The 20,732-nt window shown below is 39.7% G+C and overlaps 1 protein-coding gene and 1 pseudogene across 1 annotated transcript; both read right to left on the reverse strand.

The window, feature by feature from the left end:
- Nucleotides 1-1,134: 1,134 nt before the first annotated feature.
- LOC114511730 (COMM domain-containing protein 9-like) lies at nt 1,135-1,802 on the reverse strand. Its single transcript, XM_036011904.1, is given in 2 exon segments — nt 1,135-1,368; nt 1,370-1,802. Coding segments are annotated over 2 exon segments (585 nt in total). The 5' UTR covers nt 1,790-1,802; the 3' UTR covers nt 1,135-1,203.
- Nucleotides 1,803-18,764: 16,962 nt separating this feature from the next.
- Nucleotides 18,765-19,379, reverse strand: LOC114511728 (annotated as a pseudogene).
- Between the last annotated feature and the right edge of the window lie 1,353 nt (nt 19,380-20,732).

Consider the following 20,732-nt stretch of genomic DNA (forward strand, 5'->3'; position numbering starts at 1 on the left):
GGATTCCTGGCTGCCTGTGATGGGCTGCAACCAATAGGCCTGGGTGTGTGCCCCTGTCACCACTGTGTATATCCGTGTGCTGTCCACTGAGATGATTTTCTCATTCTGAGTATAGCTGTGGCTTGTTGGTTTTCTCTTTTTATATTTTACCACTCATTGTAAGCTCCCAGAGGATAGGAATGGTCAGTTTTGTTAATCACTGTATCCCTAGAAATCAGAACAAATCCTGACAGGTAGAAGGAATCCAATACATATTCATTGGATAAATAATTGAATGAAATGCTTTGTTTTGAAAAAGAGTGTGTCAAAGTGTGAATTTGGTAGTCATTCAGAAGTGGAATTTGACATGTGTTCTCGAGGATGTGTATTTGAAAGAGCAAAATGTGGTAGTATTCCAATATTAACCTCTAATTTTCTCATAAAAAAACAAGACCACACACACATCAAAACGTTCCACTCTTTGTTTCATTTCTAACTAATTTACTTTACAATTTTATGAGGATTATAATCAGATTCTTTTTTTTTTTAAGTTTTCAGAACTACTATTTATTCCCAGTCACTCCCACTTCTTCACCCCGGAGTAGCTGCATTTACCAAGGGACCCCCAGCTTCACGAAGAAAGGAATTGGCCCCTCTCTCAGACTTCCTGTGCTGATAGGCCACCCAGCAGGGCTGAGAGAGCTGGGAAGTCTCTGGACTTAGGGCAGGCAGGCCTCACTGTGGTGACCCAGCTGTGGGCTCTGCTTGGTTTCTCCCACAGAGCAGCAGGAGCCGCTGGCATCACCCACCTGCCTCCTTCCATGTGCTCCAGGGCTGGGAATGGATTATTCTGAGCTAATGCTGGGACAAGCTCTCCAAGCAGCCATGCTGAGGCAGTGGACAAAGCAAAGGCCCTCTCACCCACCACTGTGGTAATTATGTTGCAGGAGCCTTTCAAAGATGGAGGCTTCTGGTCAACAGCCCTGGAAAGAGGACAGAGAAGATGAGTGAGGAGAACAGTGTGGGGGCCATGGTTGCTTTTTCCCAAAGCAATTGTGCCTTCCAGATGGCAGCCCCATTCTGTCCCACCACCCTGCCAGCTGTCAGCGCCAGTTGTCAGCTGCAGCTGCTGCAACCAGAGCAACCAGAGCAGCCAGGGCAGCCCTCCAGGTGTCTCGAGGCACTCCACTGTTGACAGCAGCTGGGACTGGTAGCTGGCCTGGGTCATTTGTTGGCCATGGTAGAAAGCTGGTCTAGGATGTGACCCAGCCTGTCCAACATAGTGTCTAGTGTTTCCTTACTCAGCTCTATGGTGACAGCTGAGATGAAGGGTTTGTCCCTGTATAGACTGGGATCTTCTTGGATCTTCATCTGGAATAGGCAGGTGGGGGACAGTCATGTGGCTGATGCTGTCGAGGCTGTTTTTGATGTCGAGGTTGACCAGGCATGGCTGAAAGATCAGCTTTGCTTGGGCTTCAGGTCTCCAAGTAGGTATGTGTTCCAGAATGATTTTTGTCAGCAGATTTTTGAGGTCCTGGTGGAAGTTTTCAGGAATGAGAGCCAGAATTGCCTCAGCGAAGGGCAGGTCACTAAACACTGCCAGCCTGGTGAGGCACTGCAGAGCCTGGAGCAGTTGCTCTGCCTTCTCCTCGGTCACAGACAAGCTGGAACATATGATATCCAAGAGATTTTTCGAGCCAAGGACTGAACTGGAAAAGCTCTCTTGGCATAGCTGTCTGACAACATCTTTGGAGGAGGCCTTCAGCAGACTCTGGAGTGCTGCAAAGTTTTCTGCAGTCAATGCAGGCATTTTCCCCAGGTCATGTGACCAGATTCTTTTCATTAGCAAAATATTTCTGTAGAATGAGAATTCCATTCAAAACTTCTAATTTTATCAGTTTTTTTTTAAAAAGGATTATATTTATTTATTTTTGAGAGAGAGGGGAAGGGAGGGAAAAAGAGAGGGAGAGAAACATCAATGTGTGGTTGCCTCTTGCGTGCCCCCAACTGGCAACCTGGCCCACAATCCAGGCATATGACCTGACTGGGAATCAAACCAGTGACCCTTTGGTTCGCAGGCCAACACTCAATCCACTGAGCCACACCAGCCTGGGTTAATTCTATAGGATAATCCTCACTGGAGGACATTTTTTTTCATTGCAGAGAGAGAGGGAGAGAGACAGACAGGAAGGGAGGAAGAGAGGAGGGAAGGGGGAGAGATAGAGAAAGTGGGAGAAATATTGATGTGAGAGAAACATTGATTTAGTTGCCTTTTGTATGCACCCTGACCTGCAACACTTCAGTCCTTGGGACAACGCTTCAACCAACTGAGCCACACCCTCCAGGGATATCAGGTTTTTATTGTACCAGTTACCAACTTCTGGATAACAAACTACCCCACAACTTAGTGAGTTAAAACAATCATATTGTTATTTTTCTCACAGTTTTGTGGGACAGGAATTTAGATAAAACACAGTGAGGAAGATTCATTTATGCTCCATGATGTCTGAGGCCCCTCAGACATCATCCTCATTTGGGGATGGCTGGCAGTTTCTCTCTGTTTGTGTAGTTTCAGTACCTCCCCAGAGCATGGTGGCCTTAGGGTCGTTGGAATTCCCACACGGTGGCTGAGGGCTCAAACAGCGACTGTTTCAAGCGTAAGAAATGGATGCTGCTTGTCTCTTGAGGTCTGGGCCTGGCTTCACTCTTGTGATGGTCTGTTGGTCAAAGCAGTTGTGGAATCTGCTAGAATGTAAGGGGAGGCGACAAAGACCCCACCTGTAATGGGAGGAGTGTTAATTTATGACCATCTTTAATCCACTGCATTGAATATTAGAAAAATATTTTCATTAGAAGGAATATCAAAGGTAATATCTTTTAACCTGCCATATTTTGGACGATGCTTTTCTAAATAACAATCCTAAGAAAAGCAGTTGAATATTTGCCCAAACATTTTCGAAGAGATGAAAGTAAGCCTTTGTTTTGGTGTTGGACCAGCCTCTGATGCTAACTTAAAGTAAACCATAAACATGGACAGTTGATGTGATCACTAAGAATCCTCACTTTTTAGTTAATCTTTTTGAAGTTTAGACTATAAAACTTCAATTAAGGCAGCAGTTATGGTGATACCCAGGGAAAATGGGAATCTCTAGGAGGCTGAAAATCTAACCATGGTCTAATGGGAACTAGTTGATGGCATGCAAATCCCTTGTGAATGTTCAGAGACAATACCAGGTAGCTCTTGACTTGTTGTTCTGCCAGGAGTTTAGATATTCTTTTACAGGTAGCATAAATCTATTAAAGAATTTTAGTGAGGGAGTGACAAAATAAATGAAGAATTTTAAGAGGATCATTCTGTAGGCATTGTAGAGAATTAATTAGGAAAAGCCAGGCCCAATTATAAGTCTGTTAATTAGTCCAGGGTGTGACCTAAGCATGGGTCATTGGTAATGGAGAAGAGGGGACAGATTGGAGAGTTATTTAGGAGCTGCACTCTAAAGGGTTTGGTGATAGTGTAGATGAGGGTGTCAGGAAGAGGGAGAGAGGAGTCTAGGTTGTGTTGGGTTTGAAGAATACTAAATAGATGGTGATGGTTTAACTAAATAAAAAGTGGGAGGAAAAGGTTTGGAAAGAAGAATGATGAGTTTGATTGTTTTTCTTAATCATATAATGAAATGCATAGATCTTAAGTATACAGTTCAGTCAATTTTGATAAATGCATATACTCATGTAACTCATAGCCCTATCGAGATATAGAGCATTTCCCTCACCCTCAGAGGTCTCTTGTGCACCTCCCCAGTCAATCCCCTCTCCAGGAGCAACTGTTTATCTGATTTCTATCACCAAAGATTCAGTTTGCCTGTGTTAGACTTTCTGAATGGAAGTATGTACTAGGTGCTATTCTGGGCCTGGCTTTTCTCACTTAGCATAATGTTGTTGAGATCAATTTATGTTGTTATGTGTATCAATAATTCATCCCATTTTATTGCTGAGTAGTTTTCTCTTAATATGACTACACTACAGTTTATCTCTTTGCCTATGGACACCTGGGCTGTTTTCAGTTTTGATACTGATATAAATAAAACTTTTATGAACATTCTTATGCAAGGATTTTTGTGGACATTTATATTTCTATTGGATAAATACCTAGAAGTGGGATTGCTAGGTTTAAATTAAGAAAGTACTTAACAGTTTTTAAAGTGTTTGTACCATTTTATACTCCACCTGAAAAATATGAGTGGGAAGCAGCTCAGGGCCTTTGGTGACCTCGTTTCTAAAATGTACAACATTACTTTAACTTTATTCTTTTATAACAAGTAGCCAATCTTGCCCACACTCAAGGAGAGAGGAATTAATCTCCACTTCTTAAAGAGGGGAGTGTCAAAGAATTTGGGAACATATCTTAAAACCACCACAGCTTCTTTGGTACTTTTTAAGATTTTATTTATTTATTTTTAGAGAGAGGGGAAGGGAAGGAGAAAGAGGAGAGAAATATCAATGTGTCATTGTCTCTTGCACGCCCCCTGCTGGGGACCCAGCACACAACCCAAGCATGTGACCTGCTTGGGAATCAAACTGGCAACCCTTTGGTTCACAGCCTGCGTTCAATCCGGTGAGCTACACCAGCCAGGGCCCTCCTTGGTATTACACAGACTCTCATCTCCTATGGAAAGACAGAGAAACTGAGGATCAGGTCCAAAGTTTAATGGTCAGAATATCCAAAGTTCAAAGAAGGATAAGTTACTAATGCAGGCAGAGCTAGGCCCAGATGGGAAAAATGGGGTGGAATGATCTGTATTATGTCCCTGAAAACCTTGAGCCCCCAGATTCATCTGAACCCTCTGAGCCTGCAGAAGTAACCCACTCCTTCTCAGTAAGAGCTTACCTCTCACTCCCCCTTGCTTGGAGATGATACAGAGCCTGCTCTCCCACAAGACGGTATTAATCCAAGCCCTGGAATTTCTGGGTCAAAAGGCTGTTCCATTTTTAGTTTTCTGAGGCAGTATCACACTGTTTTCCATAGTGGTTGCACCATTCTGCATTCCCACCAACAGTACACTAGGGTCCTCTTTTCTTCACATCCTCTCCAACACTTGTTTGTTGATCTGTTTATGATGACCATTCTGACTGCTGTGAAGTGGTGTGGTTTTAATTTGCATCTCTCTGATGGCTAGTGATACTGAGCATCCTTTCATGTGTCTCTCGATCCTCTGTATGTCCTCCTTGGAGAAGTGTCTGTTCAAGTCTTTTCTCATTTTTTAATTGGATTGTTTGTCTTCCTAGCATGGAGTCGTGTAAGTTCTTTATATATTTTTGAGATGAAACCCTTGTCTAAGGTGTCATTGACAAATATGTTTTCCCATATAGTTGGTTCTCTTTCATTTTAATGCTGTTTTCTTTAGCTGTGCAAAAGCTTTTTATTGTGATGAGATCCCATTTGTTTATTGTTTCCTTTATGTCCCTTGCCCTAGGGGACATGTCAGTGAAAATACTGCTGCATGGAATATCTGAGATTTTCCTGCTTACCTTCTTCTCTAGAAATCTTATGGTGTCATGACTTATATTTAAGTCTTTATTCACCTTGAATTTATTTTTGTGTATGGTGTAAATTGGTGATCGAGCTTCACTTTTTTGCATGTAGCCATCTAGATCTCCCACCATTTGTTGAAGAAGCTATTTTTACTCCATTTTATGCTTTTACCCCCTTTGTTGAATCCTGGTTGACCATAGAAACTTGGATTTATTTCTGGGCTCTCTAATCTGTTCTGTTGGACTATGTGTCTGTTCTTATGCCAGTACCAGACTGTTTTGATTACAGCAACCTTGTAATATAGTTTGATATCAGGTATGGAGAGCCTACCTACTTTGTTCTTCTTTCTCAAAATTGCTGCAGCTATTCAGGGTCGTTTATGATTCCATATATATTTTTGAAACATTTGTTATGTATCTATGAAATATGCCTTTGGTACTTTGATAGGGATTGCGTTGAATCTATAAATTGCTTTGGGCAGTATGGACATTTTGATAATGTTAATTCTTCCAATGCACGAACATGGTATATGCTTCCATTTGTTTGTGTCTTCCTTAATTTCTTTCTTCAGTGTTTGTAGTTTTCTCAGTACAGGTGTGTTACTTCCTTGGTTAGGTTTAATCCTAGGTACTTGATGTTTCTTGTTGCTATATCAAATGAGATTTTTCCCCTGATTTCTGTTTTTGATATTTCACTGTTGGTGGTATATACGAATGCCTTCTATTTCTGAATATTGACTTTGTATCCCACTTTTTTTTTTTTGGTTCTCTTTTCTGTATCCCACTGTTTTGCCAAATCCACTTATTAGGTCAAATAGTTTTTTGGTTTATAACCAGTAGTTTGAACTCTGCATCTGTAGGTTGATTTTTTCCATTTTGTTTAGTTCTTTTTCTGGAAAGACATTTGGGATTTTTTTTTTTGTCTCTTGTTGGCTGCCTCCCCAAGTTTGTTTCTATGTCTTAGGTAGAACTGCTATGTCTCCTGGTCTTTGTAGAGTGTTCTTAGGTAGTAGGTGTCCCAGTGGCACAGGCTACCAAGTCAGTTAATCTGGGTGTTTCATGTGAGACCCTGTGTGGGCTGTGTGTACCTTCCTGTTATAGTGAGCCTTGATTGCTGTTGACATGCCAATGGGAGGGATTTATTCGTATCTGATTGGCTGTGAAGACTGGCTGCTACCACTGTGGTAGATCTGCTGTGCAGGGACTTACCCACCAGAGGACTTGCTTCAGCAGGACTCTGATACCTGCTGAGTTTGTTCCTTAAATGTGTCACTTGTGCAGGTAGTTGAGTGTTGCTCTTGTATGTTCTGAAGTTTTCTACAGGGTACACTGGCCCTGAGACCTCCTAGGAGGTGTCTGCCAAGGTCAGCTGCCACCTATGTCATGCTTGGGGCCACTCAGCATAAGCTACAGAGTGACCCACAGATGATGGCTACTTTTGGTGGGCTTAGAGATGTCTGGGAGAGGCCACACTGTGAACCAAGGACAGCTGTCACTAGTGCCAGGCCTGGGGCCACTTAGCAAGAGGTAGGGGGAACACTGATGCTGCTTGTTTGAGGGATTTTAGAAAAGTTTGCAGTATGAACCAAGGTAGATCATTGTATGAAAAAGCCACTGGAAATGCCTTGGGTGGGCCTGCAACTTGGAAGCAGATCACCCCCCAGGCTGATCTGCTTCAAGGACTGGCTGGACCGTAGTGGAGAAACTGTTATGTAGGGGCTGACCCTATGGAACAGTTCAGTGGAGCTCTAGTGCCTGATGAGTCTGCCCCTTGAGTGTATTGCTGGTGGAGGTGGTTGGGTAGTGCTCCAGTGTGGTCTGAAGCTGGCCACCAGGTTTGCTGGCTCTTGGCCTCCTGGGAGGCAGAGGCCAAGATCAGCTGCTACCTGTGCCCTGCCTGGGGCTATTCGGCGTGAGCTACAAAGTGATCTGTAGGTGGCCACTATTTGTGCTTGGCTTGGAGGTGCCCAGGATAGGCCAAGCTTCAAACTGAGGCTGGATACCACTAATGATGGGCCTGGGACCACTTAGCAAGAGGTACAGGGCACATTGAGGCCAGATGATGTTTTTTTGGGCTTTGTGAATATTTGAGAGATTTTAGGGAAGTTCAGCATGAGTAAGCAGAGGGTGTTTGTATGGAAAAGCCACTGGAAAAGGCTGGGGTGGACCTGCAACTTGGGTGGGGTAGGGTCTCAGGGAATCACCAGGTCAGGGGGGAACTGTTAGCTAGGTTGATGGAGACTCAGATACAGTGAAAGCCTGCTGGCTCTGTCTGGGGAGGGCTCAGCAAAGAACAATGGTCTTTGCCAGCACTTCTGCCTGAGAGAAAGATTGGACCTCAGCTCTCACCCTGAAGTCGGACAATTCAGTGTCCCATGTCCCTGATACATCTTTTGAGCTGATGCCACAGTTCTGGAGCTCAGTGTGAGTGAATCTGTATGTGGGCCCTTTAAGAGGAACTGCCTGGGACTCCAGAAGCCCTCCCTCTCATTCTGCCACAACCCCTGCTGTTTTTTTACAGCAAGGAGTTATGGGGACTTTTCTTCCGTGGCACTGGAACCCTGGGCTGGGAGCCTTGGTGTGGGGCTGGGACTCCTTGCTCCTCAGCAATACCTCTGTAGCCAAGGTATTCCTTCTGATTTTTAACCACCACACATGGGTGTAGGACTGGCAGTTTTGTGTCTCTGCCCCTCCTCTACCAGTCTCCATGTGGCTTCTTTTTATATCCTTAGTTATAGAACTTCTGTTCAGCCAGATTTCAGGTGGTTCTTAATGATGGTTGTTCTACATTTAGCTGTGATTTTGATGTGGTTGTGGGAGGATGTAAATACCGCATTTTACATATCTGCCATCTTTTTTAAAAAAGATTTTATTTATTTATTTTTATACAGATGGGAAGGGTAGAAGAAAAAGGAGAGAAACATCAATGTGTGGTTGGCTCTCATGTGCCCCCTACTGGGGACCTGGCCCACAACCCAGGAATGTGCCCTGACTGGGAATCAAACTGGTGACCCTTTGCTTCTCCGGCTGGTCTCAATCCACTGAACCACACCAGCCAGGGCTTGCCATCTTGATTGGAAGTCAATTTTTTTTTATAACCCTGAATGGGTTGAAGCTAATCTGAGACATACAAACAACCTTTAAACATCATTGCATATATCCAGCGCATAGGTTTAAGGTCATGACTAGCTGCGCATTTGTACATAACTAATGTTAAATCATAATGTTTAAGCTATCAGTTTGGTTCTGACATGTGTTTTGGAGGGGTGTGTGATATATGATAGTAAATTGTACCTACGCTGTAATTTTTTTGTCTGCGACCTCTGCAGGGTTAAGGAAACACCACCATCAGCTTGATAATGTTATTTGTTCATTATAAAGAGTTGAAATAATAGAGAAAACTGCATTGATAAAATTTAAAAAATATATAACCCTTCTTATATTCACTCCCCAGAAATAACTCTTGTTAACATTAAATGAGCATCATATCAGACACACATGTGTACATGTGTATACAGCCTTTTTTTTATCACTTGTAGTACATTTCTGTGTTGTCTTCTGGCTATGAATGTTGCTGTGGGGAAGTCTGATGTTATCCTGATTCTTTTATCTGTTACCTGAAGAAATCTTTATGATTGAATTTCAGTAGCTTCATAGAACATTGAGCTCTTTATATCAAATTTCTTGTTATATGATATGTCCTTCCACTATGTAGACTTCTAATTCAGGGAAATTATATTGCGCTTTGTCTTTGAAAACTTCTGTTCCATTGGTTGGGTTTTTCTGTGCAGGGACACTGATCATCCTAATACATGATCATCCTCATCTGATCTCCACAGTTATATGTTTCCCTGTAATTGTTTTAGGGTTTTTATTTTTATTTTTATGTTTGAGTCTTTGTTCACTGCTGTTCTGTAAAATGTTTCCCCAGCCCACCTTTGTCATTGATTTGATCATCAGCTGTGCTCTAGTCTGCTTCTTGCCATTTCTAATGTCTTAATTAGTTCTGTAATGGTGCTCAAATTCAAATTTTCCTTAAGTCTACAATCTAAATTTTTTATGTCATTCTGTTGTTTTCCATTGTGTCCTTGAGCTTTCTAAATTCATGTACTTTTGGACTTTGTATAGTGAGAAGCAATTGTGGGGAAGTGTTCCTGTGTGCTTGCGTTAATTTTCTTCAGGGTCAGTTTTGTATGCTGAGTTCCTGGGATTGTGTTTGCATATTGTGTGATGTTTCCTTTCAGCCTGCTCATACTTGGGCAGCTCAGCATGTGGGTAAGCTTGTCTAGCCATTATTGAGGTGACTCAAGAGAGGTGACTTCTTCACAGTGTTTCTACAGTATCTGGGCAATTTGTTTTCCTTCAGGAGCCACAGAGTGAGAGGGCTGGATTTTTCCTGTGTTATTCACTTTTCTGTGCCCTGAAGGAATGGCAGAGGAGGGTGGCGTGGAGGTATGAGTTGGGGGGATTGCTCAGTTGAGAGCCTGATCTGCAAACAAGGTCAACTACATAATTTGTGGGACCAAGGGCTAAAGGAAATGTGGGGCCCTAGTTCAAAAAGTAGGAAAAATGTACCACAACACATACCAAAATATAAAGTTTTTTCTTTAACAATATTTCCATTATTTATCAAAACTAATAGGACAATAGTGGTCAATGAATAACAACATATACATACAAATTGCAAAAATAATATTTTTGGTGTCATATTTTTGATAATTTTAGATTTTGAAACAGAGCTTACTTTTGATGCAATGTTAGAACTGTTAAAAATAGTCATAGGCTGCGACAATTAGGACTGGCTGCATAATTTACAAGGCCCAGTGCAAAATGAAAATATGGGGATCTATGTTAAAAAATACTACAATAAGGGTACCATTAAAGGTATGTATGTATATATATATATATATATATATATATATATATATATATTTAACACTTTTTTTCTTTAGTGGGCTCTTTCTTGACTTGTCATAATGTTTTTTTCTTTTTGTTAGCTGTTTAATATCATACTAAGAAAAGAAAAATTTAAAACTTAAGTTATTAGCAAGAATCTTACTGTTGATCTTTATATTGTATAATGCTAGTTTTAAATGCATATCTACAAGCATTTAATGTAGAGTTACCAAAATTATACAATACAAATTTTACAGCTTGTGCCTGTATCTGTATTTTGTTCTTACCAGAACAGCAGAAAAGTGGCACACAACTAAATGAACTGTTTTTTTTTTTTCACTTATTTATATGTGTACATTCCACCCACACTATCAACTTTCAGGTTACTGATGGGTAAAAATGGGAAAAAAAAGGAACTTTAGATTACCTTATTTTCTTCTTCCTCTGTGTCATCATTTCCAGCGTAAATGGTTGGCTAGTACAGGGCAATGACATGGATGAGAAAGGTTACAGTAAGGTTTCTTGGTCATTAGTGTTTTCTTAGAACAACATTGCCTCCTTTCTATATTTGAAGCAAGTTCTGTTTTGAATGGAAAGTTGGGGTTAGCAGTATTCCTGCTTACTCAGTTATAGAAGGAACATACTTACCTTGTACTTGCTTTGATTCTCATTGAATTCTCAAACATTACGGAGTGTCATGAACACTATTTGCAAAAGAAGAGCAAGAAATGGGGGTCAAGCATATTGCATTATCTTTTCTGTTCATGAGCACACCCAATTGTCCCATGTGACTTTACTTTCAAAGATAAAATTATTGTGAATTCCATGATGGTGACAACAGAGCATTAAACTGAACTTGGGTCCCTTTTGAGCATGGGCCCTTTGTGACTATATGGGTTGAATGCTCTCAAAGCCTCCTCTAACTAATGGTATTGTGCTTTCCATGTCTATAACCCAGCAGCTTTTGAAGTTATTATGGTATATAAGGTGACCGCATTATGTTATATTAGGAACTTATATCTGTTTGTTTCCTGATGGAGAATATGATTACTAGTTTTTAGGAGTTTTCATTTATTTTGTTAGTTATTGAGAGGGAAGATTGGGTGATGTAGTTTCAGTCCACCAACCTAATGCTTTCTTTTTTTTTACCCTTCACTTGTCTTGGCTAACTCATTTTCCAAGTTGCAGTTTAAATTTCACATCACCGTCTTATAAGAGAAAGATTAAAAAGTACATGGAATTGAATACATACGAAAACATAGGAAAACAGCAAAATGAAAAGGGACTGTATGGGAAAATATATTTGCCAATGATACCTCGGACAAGGGTTTGATCTCCAAAATATGTAAATAATTCACATGACATCACACTAGGAAGACCAACAATCCAATTAAAAAAATGGACAAAAGACATGAACAAACACTTCTCCAAGGAGGACATAAAGAGGGCCCAGAGACATATGAAAAGATGCTCAGCATCTCTAGCCATCTGCAAATTAAAAACACAATGAGATACCATTTCACATCAGTCAGAATGGCTGTCATAAACAAATCAACAAACAAATGTTGGAGAAGTTGTGGAGAAAAGGGAAACCTAGTGCACTGTTGGTGGGAATGCAGCCACTGTGTGAAAACAGGAAAACAGTATGAAACTGCCTCAGAAAACTAAAAATGGAACTGCCTTTTGGTCTAGAAATTCCACTGCTTGGGGTTATAACCTAAGAATTCTGATCAGCAAAACAAATAAACAAGCAAAATATAACCAGATATGCTGAAATTAAGAACAAACTGGCAGTAACCAGAGGGAAGGTGAGAGGGGATAATGGGGGGAAAAGGGGAAGGGTTTTCAGGAACAACTATAAAGGACACATGGACAAAACCAAAGGGGGGTTGGATCAAGGGTGGGAAGTGGGGATGGCTGGGGTAGGGGGAAAATGGAGACAACTGTATTTTCACAACAATAAAAAATGTGAAAAATAAAAATAATAATAATAATAATAACAAAAAAATCCTGAAACACCAATTCAAAAGAACCTTTGCACCCCAATGTTCATGGCAGCACAATTTACAATAGCCAAGTGCTGGAAACAGCCTAAGTACCCATCAGTATATGAGTGGATTACAAAACTGTGGTACATTTACACAATGGAATACTACACAGAAGAAAGAAAGAAGAAACTCCTGCCCTTTGTAACAGCATGGATGGAGCTGGAGAGCATTGTGCTAAGTGAAATAAACCAGGTGGTAAAAGATAAATACCAGTTGATCTCACCAGTAAATGGAACCTAATCAACAAAACAAACATGTGAGCAAAATAGAACCAGAAACATGGAAATAAAGAACAAACTAACAGTAACCAGAGGGGAGTGGGGTAATAGGGGGAAAGAAAAGGAAGGGTTGTCAAGGAACATGTATAAAGGACCCATGGACAAAGACAATGGGGGGAGCATTGATTGTGGGAGGTTGGGTGGGTAGGGCATGGGGAGAATAATAGGGAGGGAAATGGGGATAACTAACTGAACAACAATAAAAAAAGAAAAAAGAAAATACAATATATCAAAATATGTGGACTATAACTAAAGCAGTGCTGAGAGGGAAATTTATAGCACTAAATATTGGAGAAGATGACATATTTCAAACTAATAATCTAAGTTATTACATGGAGAAACCAGAAAAAGAGCAAAATAAACCCAAAGCAAGCAGAATTAAGATAATAATAAAGAGCAGAAATCAGTGGAGTTGAAAACAGGAAATTATGGGGAAAATCAATGAAACAAAAAACTGGTTCTTCAAAAAAATCCAGAAAATTAATAACTCTCAAGGAAGACTGAGAAGGAAAAAAAGAGAAGAAACAAATCACCAATATCAAGAATAAAATAGGGATATTACTGCCGGTCATGCAGCCAATAAAGGATAATATGGGAATATTACAAACAATCTCAAATTCAGTTACTTAGAATAGATGAACCAATTCTTCAAAAACCACAATTTACTAAAACTCAAGCAAGATGAAATAGACAATCTGAATAGTCCTATAATCATTAAATAAATTAGATTTGTAATTAAAAGCTCCCCCAAAAGAAATCTCCAGACCCAGATGGTTTCAATGGAGAATTCTACCAAACACTTAAGAAAGAATTGACGAGTTTTATATAATCTTTTCCATAAAATAGAAGAGAAGGGAATACCTTGATCTCATTTTATGAGGCTAGGATTACCTGTTCCAAAATCAGATACTACCAAAAGTAAAACTATAGACCAATGTTGGGGACCTCTCTGTGTGGTTTCAGAGACTGTAGCTCCATGAGAGCAAGCCTTGAAAGAGGCCAGTAAGTCTTGCTGCAAAACCAGGAGATGCAGGTGGCAGGCACAACCTGACACCAACACTGAGGGTTCCCATGGGAAAAATCAGTCCTGATAAATACATTGTATCCTTTGAAGCTTGCTTTGCTTTGTATAGCCCTATTGATATAAACTGGATGCTTAAGTTCAAGGCATAAGGAGTAAACTCCTTATCTCATGAAACACGTTTTAAAGACCCTCTGGCATCAGCATGACTAACAGACACAGACCCTGAGGCAGATTTCTGTGTTCTTTCTATTGTTATCTATAGATAATACCTGTTTTTGTATGACTATAGCCTTTTGACATTGATTGATGACCTATGTATGTATGCTGTATACCCCTATACATACCATTCCCAATAAAAGCCATTTTGGAGAAGGGCTCAGGGCATTCCCCACTAGAGGGAATTGCCACCTCCTTTCCCTCTGAAACAACAAGATTGTGTCCGGGACAACTTATTCTCATCCGTGGCGGCTGGGAGAGCTCCACAGGATGGAGTTCTCCCATGAACCAATATTTCTCATTAGGTTAGATATGAAAATCTTCTACAAAATACTAGGAAATTTAGTCTTAGTATTAGGATTTTCAATGTGTGAAAAGAATTGCATGCCATGACAAGTGGAATTATTCCAGGCATGGAAGGCTACTTCAATATTTGAAAATTGGTCAGTGTAATCCACCATGTGAATAAGCTAAAGAAAAAAAATCATATGCTTCTATCAGTTGACACAAAAAGTATTTGAAAAAATGAGACTCATTCTTGATAGAAACTTTTGGCAAACTAGAAATAGAGGAGAAATTCCTCAACTGAATAAAAACATGTACAAAAACCTACAGCTAACAAATACTTAATAGCAAAAGACTGAATGCTTTCTTTTTAAGATAAAGAGCAAGGCAAAGACGTGTATTTTTACCATTCTTATTAAGCCAGTACTAGAAGTTCTAGCCACTGCAATAAAGCAAGAAAATCAAGTAAAATATACATAGATTGAAAAGGAAGATTGTCTTTCTTTGTAGATGACATGGTTATCTACATAGACAGTCTCAAGAAATCTACAAAAAACCCCTTTTAGAACTAATAAATAAGTTCAGGAAGATCACAAGGTACAAAGTCAATATGCAAACATCAATTGCATTTCTATATACTAATAATGTGGGAGCCAAAATTAAAAACACAGTTTTTACAGCTGCTCCAAAGAAAATGAAACACTTAGTATAAACTTAATAAAACATGTACAGGATCTAAATACTGAAAATTGCAAAATGTTGATAAAGTAAATAAAAGAAGACCTGAATAAATGAAGAGACATACTGTGTTCATAGATTGGAACATAGTAGAGATGTCTATTCTCCATAAATTGATCTATAGGGTTAATGCAGTTCCTATACAATCCCAGCAAGGTGTTTTATAGATGCAGCTATTCTTATTCTAAAATTGATGTGGAAAGCCACAGGCTGTAAAATCACTAAAACAATTTTTTTAATTTTTAAATAAAGAAGTCCTCACTTGAAAATATTTCTATTGATTTTTGGAAAGAAAGGCAGAGAGAGAAAAACATCAGAAAACTGTACTTGAACAATGATTAAAACAGTGAAAAAAAAGAAAAAGAAAACATCAATGTGAGAGAGAAACATTGATTAGTTGCTTCCTGTATGTGCCCCAACCCAGGGGTCAAACCTGCATCCTAGGTATGTGCCATAACCAAGAATTGAACCAGCAGTCTCTTGGTGTACAAGACAGCACTCTAACCAACTGAACTACTGGACTAGAGTCTCTAAAACAATTTTAAAAAATAATAAAAGAATCACCCCAACCTAATATTAAGATGCATTGAATACATCTACAGTATTCAAGAGAGTGGGATAGCAGTGAAGGGATGGACACATAGATCAATGGGACAGAATAGATGACCCATAAATAGAAGCAGACAAATGTATACCCAATTTATTTCCGAAAAAACTGCAAAAACAATTCAATGCAGGAAGCACAGCTTTTCAACAGAGTTGAAGCAAAATGACATTCATAGGTAGAAAATGAAACTCAACCTATAATGTAAAATGAGAAACTACAAGGCTTTTAGGGAAAAAAATTGGAGAAAAATCTTTAAGACCTAGAACTAGGTAGAGTTCCTAGACTTGATACCAGAAGCATAATACACAGAAGGAAAAATGATAAATTGGACTTCATGAGAATTAAAAACATTTGCTCTGCTAGAGCCCATGTGAAGAGAAATAAGAAGACAAGTTACTGAGTGGGAGAAAATATTTGCAAAACACATACCCAACAAAGCACCAATATTTACAAAATGTAAAGAATCCTCAAAAATGAATGTTAAAAAGAGATTCCTATCATTTTTATAACTGCATGTAATAAATCCACAATTATCTCAAAATAAAATTTTTAATTAAAATTTTTTCACATTTTCAGAGCATTCTTTTTCCTGACTCTCCAGACTAATATTCTTGTTGAACTCTGTCCTTTTCCTTTGGAACACTTGTTATGGTTTTGTAATTATTTGAGTGGTTATTAGTTTAATATCTGCTTCTCCTACTAGGCTGAAAGCTCTGTACTACTGTATCTCTAGCTCTAAAACAATGCTCAATAGCTATTTATTGAAAGACTAAGAGTTAATGCCTTGCAGAATTATTAAAGGGTTTGAAATTGTTTTGTATTTGGCAAATACTTTAAATCCATCCTCTCCCTCATGCTTTGAGCCTTCTGGCTGAGCTCTGCATTGTCAGCAGCCTCTGAACAACATCTGGAGTTCCTCCACATTGGATAGCTGCCAAGAATATTCGCCCTCTTGGCCTCCTGAGGGCTGAGTTTACCCAGTAATTGGTCTCATTACTCTGTGTTGGAGTTTTAGAAAGACAGCATGGTGCTGTTATTATTCAATGAGTAACAACATCTAAATTGATCCAATGATCAGTGAAAATGACATTTCTAGGCCTGATGATAACAACCTGCTCAAACATTTTGACTTATTACTAAAAGCAATTCAAGTGCCTTTAAATTCTCAAGTGACAAGTTATCTTGAGAAAATATGTTGCAGGATCTCTATGACAGGTAAGACCTTGACATGAAGTGACAAGTGACTCCTTTGATGGAAAAAGTTAGTTTTAAAATTCCGTTTGCATTTTAAGCAGTGTTTGCCTGAGAAAAAGAATAGAGTTTGATCATTTACAGAGGGGCAACATTTCTGTTTGCAGTTGTTGAACCACTCTGGTTGTGAAGAAGTCAGCAGAGTTTTCTTAGGCAGTTTGACTTTACACAGCATTATTTAAGCATATAAGGACATCCAGCCAAATGGAGGCATAGGTAGATACACTTTGCCTCCTCACACGACCAAAAGAAGGACAACAACAAATTTAAAAACAAAAAATAACCAGAACTGCCAGAAAATTGAACTGTATGGAAGTCCAACAACCAAGGAGTTAAAGAAGAAATATTCATCCAGACTGGTAGAAGGGGCAGAGACAGGCAGCTGGGATGAGAAGACATGTGACAAGTGGCAGCTGGTGGGCCAGATGGTCCCACATTTGAATCAGAACCAGAAGGTCCCAATTTGCTTGTAGGTAGTGGGGAAAGTAGCTGAAAGATGGCTGAGCCAAGCAAGAGCCAGAGAGCCAAGCAAGTGGCATTGTTCCCTCTCTGACCTCCCCCCCAAATACAGTGCCACAAGGCAGTGATGTGGGTTGCTCTACCAAATACATAAGGCTCTGCCCCTTACAACATAACTAGTGTGCCAAGACAAAGAAATAGGACCCAAATGAAAGAACAGATCAAAACTCCAAAAATAGAACTAAGTGATGAAGAGAGAGCCAACCTATCAGATGCACAGTTCAAAACACTGGTAATCAGGGTGCTCACAGAAATTGTTGAGTATGGTTGCAAAAGAGAGGAAAAAGTGTAGGCTACACAAAATGAAAGAAAAATATTCAGGGAAGCAACAGTGATGAAAAGGAAACCAGAACTCTAATCAATGGTTTGAATCTGAAGGAAGACATAAACATTCAATCAGAACAGAATGAAGAAACAAGAATTCAGAAAAATGAGGAGAGGCTTAGGAACCTCTGGGACAACTTTAAATATTACAACACCTGAATCATGGGGGTGCCAGAAAGGAGAAGAGGAAGAGCAAGAAATTGAAAACTTATTTGAAAACATAATGAAAGAGAATTTCCCCAATCTGGCAAAGGAAATAGACTTCCAGGAAGTCCAGGAAGCTCAGAGAGTCCCAAAAAAGTTGGACCCAAGGAAGCATACACCAAGGCACATCATAATTATATTACCCAAGATTAAAATTAAGGAGAGAATCCTAGAAGCAGCAAAAGAAAAGGAGACAGTTGTCTACAAAGGCGTTCCCATCAGGCTGTCAGCTGATTTCTCAACAGAGACCTTGCAGGCAAGAAGGGGCTAGAAAGAAGTATTCCAAGTCATGAAAGGCAAGGACCTACATCCAAGATTGTTCTATCCAGCAAAGCTATCATTTAGAATGGAGGGGCTGGTAAAGTGCTTCTCAGATAAGGTCAAGTTAAAGGAGTTCACCACCACCAAGCCCTTATTATATGAAATGTTAAAGGGATTTATCTAAGAAAAAAGAAGATGATAAAAAACATGAACAGTAAAATGACAACAAACTCACAACTATCAGCAGCTGAACCTAAAACAAAAACAAAAATGAACTAAGCAAACAACTAGAGCAGGAACAGAATCACATAAATGGAGATCTCATGGAGGGTTATCAGCAGGGAGGGGGCAGAGAATGGGGGAAAAGTTACAGGGAGTAAGAAGCATAAATGATAGGCACAAAATAGACAGGGGGAGGTTACAAATAGTATGGGAAATGGAGAAACCAAAGAACTTATATGTACGACCCATGGACATGAACTAAGGGGGGGATGCTGAAGGGAGGGGTGGTGGAGAGACGAGGGGAATAAAGGGGAAAAAAAGGGACAACTGTAAGGTATAATCAGTAAAATGTATTTAAAGAAAAGCATATATATATTCTTTTCTTTTTTTACACTTCACTGAAAACATTTCATTGGCCTTGTAGATGGAAATGGGAATTTATTTGCCAGGAAGGATTATCCCATTGTACTTCTGCGGGAACCAGTGCATGGCCTCCTCTTTGCTGATTCTGTGTGGCCTCAGAACACCCTGTCCTGTGTTTCTCGTCTGCGATGCTGAAACCTGGCCCACCCAGCACTGCACAGAAATCCAGGCTGTAAATACCAGTGCTTGGGTCATATTTGACCCCCAGACTGATGTGTTTCTGAACCCAAACCAAAGATTTCAGTATCTGAAATGTTATTTTTTCATAATTTGTACTCTCACACTTTTAGACCTGTCTTCAATATTTCTTCTGCCTTTGCCCCACGGACCGTGTGGTGATGGCAGTCTATTCATTTCTCCTGATGACATAGGATCTGATGGCATATCTGACTTTGGAGAACACTCAAAGTCAGATATGGCTGCTCAGGTCAGTCTGAGCTGCTCAGACTGGCTGCTCAGGTCAGTCTGTCTCCACTTTCCCCCACACAGATGTTGAGGCAGAGCTTGCTGATGTAAAGTTTCTGCATGGGGTTGTCCTTTTCACCTTGATCTTGTGCCATGATGAGAAACAGGAAGAGCCATGTACATATCCTTAAGACAACACCAAATACATATTCTTAAGACAACAGAGAAATCCTGCTTATGACTGCAGAACTATTATATACTCAATGTAGAAGACTTACAAAAAACTAAAAAATAAGTCCTCCCAAACATCAACACCAAGAGATAATCACTCTTTTGAAATTTAAAATTTTGGAATAATTTTAACCTTAAAATAATTTGCAAATATAGCTGTGGTAGGAAAAATTGGTTCCCAAAGATATTCATGCCCTAGTCTCAAGTTTCTGAATATACTATATTACATGGTAAAGGAGACTTTGCAGATGTATTTGAGGTTACAAGCCTTAAAATAGGGAAATAGCCTGCAATATCTAGGTAGGTCCAATCTAATCACACGAGCCTTTAAAAGCAGAGTACTTTCTCTTGGTGAAGTCAGAGATTCAAAGCATGAGGAGTCAACATGCTTTTACTGGCTGTGAGATGGAGGGGGCCATGTTCTAACACTAGAGGGAGGCCTCTGGGACATAAGGGTGGCTCCTGGCTGATAGCCAGCAAGGAAATAGAACATCCTATAACTGTAAGAACCTGAGTCCTGCCAACAACCTGAGTGAGCTTATAAGAGGATCCTGAGTCCCAGATAAGAACCATAGCCTCCTTGGATATTTTGATTTTAGCCTAGTGAGACCCTGAGCAGAGACCCTAGACATGCCATGCCATGCCAGACTTATGACTGACATAACTGTGAGATAGTACAGTTAATACAGATAATAAAAAAGCTGTGAAATTTGTGATAACTTGTGCAGCAATAGAAGACTCATACAACAGCACAAAGAGTTCCTGTATATCCTTCATTCAGTTTTCCTTAATGTTAACATTAAAAAAATTGTATTTATTTATTTTTAGAGGGGAGGGGAGGGGAGAGAGAAAGAGAAGGAGAGAAATATTGATGTGAGAGAGAAACATCAGCTGGTTGCCTCTAGTTACTGGGGACAGAACCTGCAACCCAGGCATGTGCTCTGACTGAGGATAGAACCGGTGATCTTTTGCTTTGTGAGATGACACCCAAACAACTGAGCCACATTGGTCAAGGTCTTAATGTTAGCATTTTACATAACTTAGTACAATGATCAAAACCAGGACATTGATGCTGGGAGTACTAACTAAACTACAGACTTTATTTGAATTTCAAATAATTAGTTTAGTTTCCACTAGTGTCCTTTTTATGTTTCAGAATCCTACCTAGGATTGAACAGTGATTTAATCCTCATGTCTCCTTAATCTCTTCCCATCTGTGACAGTTCCCTGCTCTTTCATGGCCTTGACTTTTCTGATGAACACTGACTAGTTATTTTGTAGAATATAATGAT

The sequence above is a fragment of the Phyllostomus discolor genome, chromosome 12 (genome assembly GCF_004126475.2).
Source record: "Phyllostomus discolor isolate MPI-MPIP mPhyDis1 chromosome 12, mPhyDis1.pri.v3, whole genome shotgun sequence".
NCBI lineage: Eukaryota > Metazoa > Chordata > Mammalia > Chiroptera > Phyllostomidae > Phyllostomus > Phyllostomus discolor.